Consider the following 13323-nt stretch of genomic DNA (forward strand, 5'->3'; position numbering starts at 1 on the left):
TCCAAACGTTACTCAAGGGGAAAAAATAAGCCAAAATCACTTACATTAAAAAGAACATCAGAACTAGATACGATATCTCAGTTTACCAGAATTAGTCCTTATATGGCAAGCGAGATTCTACGCCTTGCAGATAGGCAATTTATTAAGTGTACCCACATCATCCAAGAAATCAACAGTTATATCAGAAGCAGTGTCCACACCAGGCTAATACAGCTACTAGCCAGATATCAAGGTTCTAGAGAATTACAGGATTTCAGAAGCATCTGAATTATATACGGCCATATTGGGCCGTATATAATATGTCTGTAAATTGCATGTGCTCTTTGGTCGATCTGCCTGTCTGCTGAACGAAAAACCCGAGTTTCTAGGAAGATAAAACCATGCTAGCCTCTCCTGAGATCAAATAATTCAGTTATGTTGTGAAAAGGCCCATAAAATTTCCTCACGTCACTGACAGGATTTGAACTTGGGTCTTTTTCACCCAGTTTGGAGAGGACGGTGATTCCACCAAATGTACTAACCGCGTAGGCGGATAGGGGAAGGAATCAAAGTCTAACAGACGGCCACAATCGATTAAATGACAACGCAGTTCAACTGGGGTGTGCAGTGGGATATAGTGGAACGCGCAATGCGTCAGACGGATGGGGTATAACAACAGAGACCACTTTTGACTCTTATCAGGTGATAGAATCAACGTAGGGTATATCCCAATACTGGACATTTTCGGAGTGGAAAAGGGTCGCCTCATTCAACGAATCTCTGTTGCAGTTGTTCAATGTTGACAGCAGGACACGGGCATGCTGTCAAGAATTCATGACAGCCTGAATCAATGGGCCCATCATGACAGGTGCCAACGCTTCACTACAGACCACGTACACCACTTCGTGCTCAATTTATCCATCTGGCAATGGATACTTCCAGCACGACAAAGAGCCGAACGCGAGACACATAGGGCAGAACCTCGGTAAAATTCGACTTCACCATTTACAGTCTACACAATTGGGCCCACAAACACAGGCTTCAACGCACACAAATACATATACTTTTACCAGCGCACACATAGGGACCGTCAATACTAACATACATTAAGTCGATGTACCTAATAAACTGGCCACTCAGTATATATGCTTATACTTTACCAAGGATGAAGCTTCTTTTTTTTTTTTTCTCAAGTTTTTTTCAAATTTACCCTGCCATCTTTGATTTTTTTTTTTTTTTTTTAATGTTTATATAGGCTAATAACCAATACACACTCGTTATTTAAATCTGGAACACTTCTGATTGTCTAAACTAACATTAGCCAATTACATGATACAAAACAGTCGATTACTAAAACCAAAATTCCGTTTTGAGTTTACAAATTTAATTAAAAAATACTTCGACCCTCTTAATGTAATATTATATAAAAATTTAACACCGAATTCATCTAACTAAAGTTTCAACTTACAAAACAACACACACGTATACAAAGACACCAGAAAAAAGAATATATACCGCATATATGATAATAGTATTTCTTACGTCACGCGTTTCCATGGTTACAGAATTTCGCAAAAGATTACAGCAGCAACATCCGGGAAGACTTCCAAGAGCATCTTTTTCTCTCAGGATTATAACAAATTCCTGAAGAGTTAATGAAGCAAAACCAAGAACGACGTCATCTAAGCACTCTAATGGAATGAGCCAACATAATTTACGGTGTGTATCTATTAGCGCGTTTGTTTAATGTCTCCACACTCCACTGACAGTATACTATTGTGAATTTGACACCGTGCGCACCGCCCGTGTAGTGAGAGGATCTCCATACCCACAAGGAGGCTCGATGCAGCGTCGGCAGCTGCTGGCGCGAATTTCTGGCCGAAAAAAACTGTTATTATTGTTCGCTACACAACGTGGCGTGACTGAGCGCATGAATTCACACATTGTCCCGCGTGCTAGTGATATCACAGTGTGACGTACTACGGCAGCAGAGATTCCTTACACTGAGATGGTTTGAGGGGGGAGGGGAGGACGAATCGAAATCAAAAGATCCTTTCCAGGAAGCAACAAACTCCTTTCTTCATTTTTATATATATTAAAAAAAATAAATAAATAAACAGCGAAAAGGGGGCTACGCTAACTATTTATAAACAGTGTATATTACAGGATGGATCTGTTTGTTTACTGGCGTCACGTATCCCCCCCTGTACGGATTCGTAGGTGACATGTCACGAAATAGGAAATTACGTAACGATGAATTCGTTGTTAACTTGAATATACAGATAGTGGTAAAATATCAATTAAAAAGAGAGAGAGAAGATGAGAGAAAATAAAACTTGGCAGGTGAACGGTTAAAAATTTGAAGTCATCAAGTGATGTTTAAGCATTTTGAAATGATATGAGGTGGGCAGTTGGAAGGTGTTGAATAATTAGGGGGTGCATGATATGAAGGATGTTTAATTTTGACACGTGGGCCAGATGGTAGGGAAAAAACGTCGACATTGTATGATCAAATACTAATACGACAGGAAAATTAGCGCAAGAAGACTGCAAGGGTTCATTTTAATGAACTGTCAACTGTAGGTGATTATAAAGATCTGTAAATAATGAAATTAATTCAAAAGCAATATTGTAACTTTAAAATAAATAAAAAAAATTAACTACTTATTTTAGTTACTGCTAGTATTGAAGTGTGTGTAAAGTAGTTTTTGATATGATTTTTAATTGCTAAATCGACAGAGGAAAAGAACTCACGGCAGCAATAACAGATGATAAATTACAAAGGTCTCTTGATAAATTTCTCTTTAGTTAAGGAAATAGGTAATAAATTCAAGAAATATAACTTAAATTTCTTTATTTACATTTTTTTAGTAAAAAGTGGTCACAGTTTATTTTACAATGATGTTAGTTTTTTGGGGGGTGGGGGTTGTATAAGTGCTAATCAATCACGTGTCAGAGCATAATCATGGTGATTTATCCATATATGAAATCACCAGTATTTACTCAGAAAAATATGCAAATAAAGCCTTTTTTTTCTCTCTAATAAAATCCATTTAATTAATTCAATTAACAAAAATAATAACGTAAACATAAACACCTCGTTTTGTCGGTTAGTGCATCCTTTTATGCACAGTAATTGGTGCTGTAATATAAATACTAGTTTACTTCTTGCGTGCTTTCATTAAATCATATTTACACATCGTTTTCATTTATTTATGACGAAAAGAATGACATTTATAACGAAACAGAACAGGTTCACCACAGGCTAAGCAATATCACTCTAATGAACCCCAACCTCTGCGTTCTTCGTATTTCAAATCAGCACACAAATTGCTCTGTAAAGATATCGAACTGTTATTTCAGGTTCTGCGAGATTCGACTTTTTAAGTTCCGCTTTCTGTAACCCCCCGGGAATGACAATCTGCTGTAATCGCACCGAGTGGTACTTTTAGACGCCTGTACTCTCATGGAAGGTTTTCTCCAACCAACAGCAACGAATAGGTTATAAATAATGAATATATTCCATTCACAGTGAATGAATTAGCAAATAATGTTTTCATGAGCTTGGTAGACTACAAAATACAGCAAAATGTCTTTCGAAAAGCACTATTCGTGGAGAAATATTAGATCTAAGTGTATTCTTAATTCTGGCTTATGATTTCCTGAACTTTTAAATAAATAGCTGCTTAGCTGATGACGTCATTGGTTCGAAAGTAGTGCAATACCAACAAAACTCGGTGTATAGGAATTTGCTGTGTCTTATGATGCTCGCATTTTAAAATTTGCTGGTCAAGTACTTTCTATAGATTCCATAGCTCATCTTATTAGGTCAGTTACTCATTTCTTAACGAAGTAAAAAAAAAAGGGGGGGAGGGAGAGAGGAACGCAGTAGTAATATCTATTACGGTGTTCACAGATTCCTAGAAAGGTTGTACATTCATTCTATTATAGCATTTTATGTCTCGTCAGCGAACAGCACGTTTAGAGCTCACGTGATCACAGCTATGGCTAAGCTCTTTGTAGTCCATGTTCTTCCCTTAATACTCTATAAAGAACAGTAAAATAGTCCCCCTAAAGGAAAAGGGGGGTCTACATTATCGTAATGGCAGACCGTTGCTGGCCACTTAATTACAGTCATCAGCGAGGTTCTGTGCGGTGACAGAGCCGACGCAAGGTCATTATTAAGGGCAAGAACCACGATAAATCACCGACCATTCTATTGTTAGAAACTAGGAAACACTGACGTTGGATTTACCAAGTTCACCACTTTCAGGAGTTTCTGAGATTCTGTGTTAACACCCGCGCACACACATACAGACAAGGGGCAATTTCGGGATAATTTAAACCAGCTACGTAAATAAAGGCAAAAATCCATCGTTGATTTGAAACTGAGCCAGCAACGTAGTGTGGAAATATTCATGTTTAGTTTATAATGAAGGCATAAATTGAAATCCCTTTTGTTGGCAATTCCTTCATCCCTCCCTCCCCCATCTTCGAACAAGTATAATTGGAGACACCAAAGGCATCGGTTCCATGCCTGAACAAAAATATATAAATAAAAGAAAAGAAATGGAGAACGTATAAGAATATTTCTGTTTTAATTCTCTTCAATTTTTTTAAACTGTGGTTTTCATTTATTACAGTATGGCGAGTAGAGATAGATATTATCACTTGCAAACCTGCCAAAATCAGTAGTAGGATAATATAAAAAATAATAAAATAAAATAAAAATTAGCAGTCAACAAGGTTCTCTTATTGAATAAAAATATTTATTGAGGATGCACTATATTTTAGGCTTTTCATCCCATTAGTATACAAACCAGCCATAGAACACATACAGAGTTTACACCTTGATACGCTAACGTCTCCTGACCTGAGTTACCTTGACGCAACCAAACTATAAAGACAACAAAATGTCGACTGTTGCTGGAATTCTTAGAAATTATAAAACAGACTTACAGACTTTTCAACGAAAATAAATTCTCTTAGAGACGTCTATACAGTCCTTCACAAAATAAATACTTTGTTTTTTTTAATAGTCCGGGGAAGAAGAAACACTAAATTTACAAGATATTTATTTACTACGAAAGAAAATTGTTATACAAAATGAAAATAAAAAGGAAGTTTATTTATTTACTTCTAACGTATGTATTTATGCCAACCTCCGCGGGTATTTGCTCTCCCTCAGAATTTAACGCTAGATAGCACTATAAATTGTATAATAATAAATAGATAAATTTTCTGTTTAATACTCCGGGATGACCACTTGGTCAGAGGAGTTCGCTGACAGAAGGAATACAAGAAACACCACCGTATTTAGCAGTCAGGGGCTTGAACTTCGGTTATTCAAAACACGTGTACTGATGTATCCTTGGCTTGACCACTCGGCTATTTGCATACTGGGTGTTTCTGACATGTTAGTCCATCTCCTGCTCCACAAATAAAGCTGCTTTCCAACAAAGACTGTGATGGATTCTTTCTGCAGATATTTGAAAAATAGTTGGAGGGGGGTGGAGAGAATTAGAAAAACCTAATTGAATTTACTACGAGAGAAGATTATCATGCAGTTTAAGCGAAAATAAAAACGTCGTTGATAAAAAGATTAATTAATTTGCAAGCTGATTAAACAAACAAAAACAATTACGAGAAATTATATGTTCATTAAAGTAAATTTTAATTGATTCTACGTGCTTTAAAGACTACACTAGATTATGAGTCGCTTTTATTTGAACTTCAGACAGTTGATTATTGCTTTCTGTAATCCATGTCAGTTAACTTTTGATGCTTCTTCCACAGAAAGTAGTTCTGCATTAAGATGGAAATTGTGGGCAAATGACAAGAAAAAGATAGAACTAAAGTCTGAATTTCGTATACAGGAAATACAACAAGTTGTTTCGAAAAAAGCTTCGTCGATTAAATCATCTATATTTTATATTAAAATGAAAATTATTGCAAGAAAAGATCCCGATTGGATAACTGAGATAATCCCCGCCCTTCTTCCATAAACAGTAAAAGATAAGATGGCGAATGCAACTGATAGTGTTTCTTTGAAAAGAAAAAGCTTGTTCAGACGTCTAAATGACTGATTAGTCATTTAAAAACTGCCTGAACACAGTTTATTACTGTTATTTCATGTCAATACCTGCTCGTCTCTATAAAAAAAAAAGTCGAATTTCCAACGTTTAAAAATGAAAAAAAAAAAAATCCAAAAAATGGCATCCCCCCACTCAATACTTATTAATAACTAAGTGTAAATCTCTCCAAATGTCTTTCTCTGTCTGACAGCATTCAAGTTCTCTTTTGTCTTTCTGTACCACTTATTCTGGGGGACCAACTTTCTGTGTACAGAAAGTTGGTCCCCCAGAAAAACGTAAAAACATGAAGCTGATTTTCCCCTTTAATGCGAAAATAACCAGGGCTTGAAAACATTATTTAAAAAGTGTTAAATCATTTAGTCACTGTAAATACAAATACATGCAGAGTGTAATTAGAATCCATAGTGGGGGGAAGGATAATGTACACTTGATTATAAGAAGTTAAGAGGATTAACCTATCCATTTAAGTATTTTTCGGCCAGCAGGGTTCCAACCTCCGTATTTAATATAATTAATCACTCACAGCAGAAAGTAGTGCAATACCGTGACAACGAGTTGTCACGATATTGCACTACCTTCAAAAATAATTTTCTCTGCGTCAGTGTGCATGTGTACGTACAGCAAGGTTAATGGATTGCCAGATTTGGAGAGTTAGACTGTACTTGCAAGATGCATGTATATATAAGTAAGGCAAAGAAAAGAACACGAAGAAAGTGATGAAAAAGCTAATGTTATAAGAACAGTCTCGTTACTGCCCAGGTTTTAGCGATTTTCTTGGGGAACAGGGTAGTCATAAAGTCAATTGGTCCAATGGAGACATAAACTCCCAAATTACTGCATTGGATTTACCATTAACCATTCAAAGACGCTATGGGAAGTTGTAAGGTTGCCGACGCTTTCGTAATTTCTTCAGTATGACCTTTTTTTTTGTCTTTATACTTTTTTGAGGGTCACCTCTCCGACTTAAACTACCACTACAACGACTGCGTGTCGTAAAAGTTGAGATCAGAGGAGTGGAACGACCAACCGCAAGGTATGTTTTTGTTTTTATCTTCGTGAACCCATGAAAGAAAAGTAAACACCAATCCAAGATGTTAAGAAAAATGTCCTACACAGTTTGACATTTTCTCGATATACTGGATTGGTATCTACTTTTAAGATGGTCATTAATCGAAGAAAACTAAGAAAAACAGAAGAAACAAAAATAAATAAAAAAAAAAAAAACTATAAATGTTTATATGATCCAGAAAAGAGTGAAACTCAAATTCCAAAATTGTGATAGCTGGTATGTTAATATTAGGTATTTATTATAAAATATAACTTAACTAGAATTTAAAGTTAATTTACAATCAATAATTAATGTTTTGTCGATATTAAACTGGAAAAACTGAAATTTAAAAAAACACAGCAATTTCATATTTCTATTGTAATAGGATCATGTTTTTCCATGTGTTGTGGACAAACGGATTTTAATTATGGATGTCAGTTGTGGATTTAACGGATTTTAAGTATGGATTTCTTAACCTTGAGGTAAACAGCAGACTTAATCATTTCATTCAATCAATTAAAAAAATGAAATTATGTCAGTCCTAGAATCGGTTTATTGTATAATTACTGCAGTCCGAATTTTTTCAAATAAGAAGATGAGCTACTCACCAGAGCTGCGATTATTAAGGGATTAGAATCTCCTCCCACTGCGAATGAGTTTTTAACTGTCCCTTTGTCTCCCCATCTGTTTTTCGATGTGTTTTTACTTTACTTTTGTTTACGTGCGATGATTTAGAAACTGTAAAAAAAATGCATAGAAACAAATTACGCCACGATATTAATTAATCAAATTAACATTAAGAAAAAAACATATACATTAGTATGACATTTCGGGAACTGTTTTTCTTTGCCAAATTGTACCATACAATCACCCATTTCCCATTGTATTGTAGGGATACAATACAATATCCCTACCCCCCCTTACCCTCTAGAAAAACATTAAAATTATGTTTAATTATTTAGGTGAAAATATCAAAGAAATATTGGGGTTATGGTATTGGCAAAGAGGGGACCACATTCCCAATAATATTATACTCAGTGTATACATTTTTAATTTTTTATGTTAATTAATTAATTACCAACAGGAATAATTACGTTTCTGCATCTGCGCAGTACAATTCTTTCCTCACTGACATTTACGCAAATAACATTGCACATGCGCATAAACTTTTCTATTATGCACAATTGGTAGAATGTAAATTTGAAATTATTTGGTTTCTAAATATCCAAGTTGTAAAAAAAAGAAAAATACAAGATATCTAATTATTCTTTCAAGTTTATTATTCTAAGGCTTTCTTCCTAAAATGTTATTAATTAGTTTTCCTCCTTTGATTGCTTCTTAAAATCCTTCGCTATATTTTAATTCAAGAAAGTAGTGTCTCATGAACTCTCCTTCTAATGATTTAATTACGTTTCTGCATCTGCGCAGTACAATTCTTTCCTCACTGACATTCGCACAAATAACATTGCACATGCGCATAAGCTTTTTTATTATGCACAATTGGTAGAATGTAAAAATGAAATTACTTGGTGTCTAAATATCCAAGTTGTAAAAAAAAGAAAAATACAAGGTATCTAACTATTCTTTCAAGTTTATGATTCTAAGACTTTGTTCCTAAAATGTTATTAATTAGTTTTCCTCCCTTGATTGCTTCTTAAAATCCTTCGGTATATTTTAATTCCGGAAAGCAGAGTCTCCTAAATTCTCCTTCTTGTATTTCTTCTAAGACTATCTCCTAGCCTGCTGCTGGTTTATCAGAGAAATCTCCTAATGCGACTTGCATAGTTTTCCCATGAACGTTATAAAAACTTGAATAATTATCCTGTTCAGGTAAGACGGGATGATTAATTAACGGAAGAAAAATTATCTGTTTTCCCATCCCTAGAGCCGGATCGAACTAAATTCGTTTTACCGCGCGGCTCAGCGCCGATAATGTCGTGTGTACGTCTGTAGGAGAGTTGTGTGGCCGATTCCGCCCCCCCCCCCCGCCTTCTTGTCTGCGATTTTCACGAAAGACTTGCGGAATATCCGTAGGATTTTGTTAGAAAGTAGTTTACTCGGATGAATGTTTAATTTGCTTGTTTAGCTATTTACCCAAAAAAGACAATCATGGAAATCATAAAATATGAAAATTAATGTAAAATGAAAACTAATTAAGGAGAATAATATTTAGGATTATATTATAGGGCAGCATTCGAAACCACAGAGGAGTCAAAAAAAACATTCCGGAGAGTACGAATATTAAAAAGACCGATGAAGTTCAAATAATGGATATTTGAATTTAATCAACCAATAGGAAGGCAGGACTCAAATAAGTACGAATATGCCACACACACATATTCATGTAAATCATAAAATATGAAAATTAAGTAGAATAATATTTAGAATTATATCATAGGACAGCATTAGAAACCACAAAGGAGTCTAAAAACATTCTGGAGAGTACGAATATTAAAAACAGCCGATGGAGTTCAAATATTTGAATTTAATCAACCAGTAGGCAGGCAGGACCCAATAAGTACAAATATGCCACACACATTAATGTCAATAATAATCATTTATGCCTATCATAACATTTTTTCCAATAGTATGGGACATAACTAACTATAAATAACCATAACTAATTAACAATAAATAACATTAATGCCTATATTATAGGATAGCATTTGAAACCACAAAGGAGTCAAAAACATTCCAGAGAATACGAATATTAAAAAGAGCCGATGAAGTTCAAATAATGGATATTTGAATTTAATCAACGAATAGGAAGGCAGGACTCAAAGAAGTGCGAATGTGCCACACACATTCATGTCAATAATAATCATGGAAATCACAAAATATTAAAATTAAGTAGAATAATATTTAGGATTATATTAGAGGACAGCTCGAAACCAAAAAGGAGTCAAAAAACATTCCGGAGAGTACGAATATTCAAAACAGCCGATGAAGTTCAAATAATAGATATTTGAATTTAATCAACCAATAGGAAGGCAGCACGAATATCCCAATAAGAACGAATATGCCACACACACACACACACATTAATGTCAATAATAATTATAAAATATGAAAATTAATACAAAATGAAAACTAATTAAGTATAAAAACATTCTGGAGAGTACGAATATTAAAACAGCCGATGGAGTTCAAATAATGATATTTGAATTTAATAAACCAATAAGACAGGCAGGACCCAATAAGTACGAATATGACACACACATTAATGTCAATAATTATCATTTATTCCTGTAATAACATTTTTGTCAATATTATAGGACATAACTAACTATAAATAACCATAACTAACTAACAATAAATAACATTTATGCCTATATTATAGGACAGCATTTGAAACCACAAAGGAGTCAAAAATATTCCGGAGAGTACGAATATTAAAAAGAGCCGATGAAGTTCAAATATTGATATTTGAATTTAATCAACGAATAGGAAGGCAGGACTCAAAGAAGTACGAATGTGCCACACACATCAATGTCAATAATAATCATGGAAATCACACAATATGAAAATTAAGTAGAATAATATTTAGGATTATATTAGAGGACAACTCGAAACCAAAAAGGAGTCAAAAAACATTCCGGAGAGTACGAATATTAAAAAGAGCCGATGAAGTTCAAATAATGATATTTGAATTTAATCAACGAATAGGAAGGCAGGACTCAAAGAAGTACGAATGTGCCACACACATTAATGTCAATAATAATCATGGAAATCACACAATATGAAAATTTAAGTAGAATAATATTATAGGTCAGTTCGAAACCACAAAGGAGTCAAAAAAACATTCCGGAGAGTACGAATATTAAAAACATCCGATGAAGTTTAAATAACGGATATTTTAATTTAATCAACCAATAGAAAAGCAAGATTCAAAAAGTACGAATATCCCACATACATGAATCTATGTGGCGTAAAAAAAAAGATTTAAGTGCACAATTTCCAGTAATCTAAATATAGCGTATCAAAATTCAAATTAAATTAATCGGTAAACACGCATGCGCAGTATATCCACAAGGCATGCCGTGCCCCGCGTACATGTACACGTGTTTTAAATATACCCAACAGACGAAATAAAGTTTACTTGACGTACTTGGAGCGAAAGAACACCGCAAAAGCAAGCAAGAAACATCCGGCGAGCCCTTTTTCGATCTCATTGGGTACGAACCTTACTCTTGAACCAGGCCAATGAGGGCCGTAAATCAGTAACTGTCTTCTATGGCGGGAGATAGCCCACCGTCGACCAAACAAATGATAATTACACACGCGGCAAGGCTCTGTGCGGCTTCGTTTTGCCAAGGTTTTTTGCCTCGGGCACAACTACCAGGGTTGGGAGACAGCAGGGAGGGGAGAGGGAAAGAAAGAAAGAAAAAAAAAAAAGAAGAAGAAGAAGAAGAAGGGGGTGACCCCGCCATTGCACCGTTTATCCACATCATCGTTATTACTGTTGTGGTATTTGCCTTCACTGCTTACAGCCGCTCCTACCGACAGCTCCGGGCACGCAACTTTCCCTCTACTACCCAGATTCTCTCTCTCTCTCTCTCTCTCTCTCTCTCCTACCTCACGTCTTTTGACAGGTCACCCAGAACGTGCGTACTAGCCGCCCACTGACCAGAGGTGGCGACTGGTGAAATAGCCCAAAGCGGAAAGAGCAAGGCGGAATCCAGGCTCAGCAAGGTCTTGCGATCACTACCATGCGACCGGTTATCTAACTAATATAAAACCTAATTCTGAGAAAACTTACAACTAATTAATGACAGCCATTTGTTCTTGTCACATGATATTAGAGCAGAAGATAAACAAGACGGGCATAAACATCTTACGGAATACCAATTTTACCGCGTAGTGGTCCTACGGAAAAATAGGTTTTACCATCAGGATTTTACGGTCCTGTAGTAAGTTTTGTCCCCTTTTTTGTGGGGGGAAGGAACGGAGGGGATAGTTATATTAATAAAATAATAATAATGGACGAATAGAACTTATTTAAAAAAATACGGGATTTAATTTAAAGGATTGCAGAATATAACTGGTAGAGTATATCAGGTGTGGAAATAAAGTTCCCGGATTGGTGTAGAATATAAAGTGAAGGAGCTCGTGGATTTATTTTTATTAAGTAATCGCCACCTGATTGAATGCACTTATTACACCTTTCTAAAAGTTTCTGGAAAGAGTCAGCGAAGGTGTCCAATGAGATTATGTTCAGTTCCTCGGTTATTTTTCTTTATGGCCTCAATATCCTGAAATCGTTTTCCTTTGAAGGCAGTTTTCACCTTGGGAAAGAGGAAGAAGTCTACTGGTGCTACGTCTGGAGAGGAGGGTGGATGGTTGATCTGTACAATGCCATACTTCGTTAGAAATGTCTTAGCAAGTGCGGAATGGGAGGGGATATTGTCGTGCAACCAGCTGCCTTGCTCTCGAAACAGCATCGACTCTCCCTTTCAGGTACAAATTCCTTGTGAATCACATCCTATTTGTCGGAAAACATAAACAGCATCGTCTTGATCCTGGACTTCTGCAAACTAAACCTTTTGGGCGTTGGTGATGATTTTGAAGTCCACTGCATGCTCTTCGTCTTTGGGTGGTACTGAAGCAGCCAATACTCATCTGATGACACTCTTCGTTGCTTATTCTCATCTGTGGGCTATGTGGCACAAACTTTGCCCAGACCTTCCTTTTCCCTAAATCTTCGTGCAGAATTTGACGAATCGTGTTCTTATTCATATTCAACCCCTCGGCCATCATTCTGAGGGTCAAACGACGATCTCTTTGCCATAATAAACTGTTTGTTACATGCAATCTGTCAACCTACTGGATAATCTCTGTACACCTGTTGGAGGAAGTTTGAACCAAAACATACCACTTACATTTATTTTCATAGTCATTTATCCCAACAGCACTAGTCCGGGAGCTTTATTTGCACACCTCGTATATTACAGAATACATTCAGTACAGGCTTGTTTTAATATGTATTAATGAATGTCTCTTGGTATTTCAAAAATGACTTGGATTGCAAGGTAATGATATGACCAGAATACAAAGTTCTCCTTAAGAAAAACCCATTTTACGCACCGCACTAATAACTGCTGTGCTAGCCTACTGTAATTAACTAAGTGTTTCAGATGGGAGATTTCTTACTTAGTTGAAAGACGTGGTTCGAATATGATTTGAGAGTTATAGCGATTGAAA

At 35.7% G+C, this 13323-nt stretch overlaps 1 protein-coding gene across 8 annotated transcripts in view; it reads right to left on the minus strand.

Moving 5' to 3' along the window:
* The window catches only part of LOC150082215 (transcription factor Sp9-like), a 257291-nt gene that overhangs the window by 91789 nt on the left and 152179 nt on the right, over window positions 1–13323 (minus strand). The window contains exon 1 of one of the 8 annotated variants that reach the window (XM_090379187.1): window positions 7731–7750. The exons of 5 other annotated variants lie outside the window; for them this stretch is intronic. Coding sequence is in view for 1 of the 3 variants with exons in the window: in XM_090379176.1 (XP_090235302.1) it covers window positions 1522–1536 (15 nt within the window). In the remaining 2 variants the exon portion in view is untranslated. Of the gene's footprint in view, window positions 1–1521; window positions 1633–7730; window positions 7751–13323 lie in introns of those variants that run through there. 2 more of the 8 variants (XM_090379181.1, XM_090379176.1) reach the window with 2 other exon arrangements.

The sequence above is a fragment of the Mastigoproctus giganteus genome, chromosome 8 (assembly GCF_048544385.1).
Source record: "Mastigoproctus giganteus isolate SK-2022 chromosome 8, ASM4854438v1, whole genome shotgun sequence".
NCBI classification, from domain to species: domain Eukaryota; kingdom Metazoa; phylum Arthropoda; class Arachnida; order Uropygi; family Thelyphonidae; genus Mastigoproctus; species Mastigoproctus giganteus.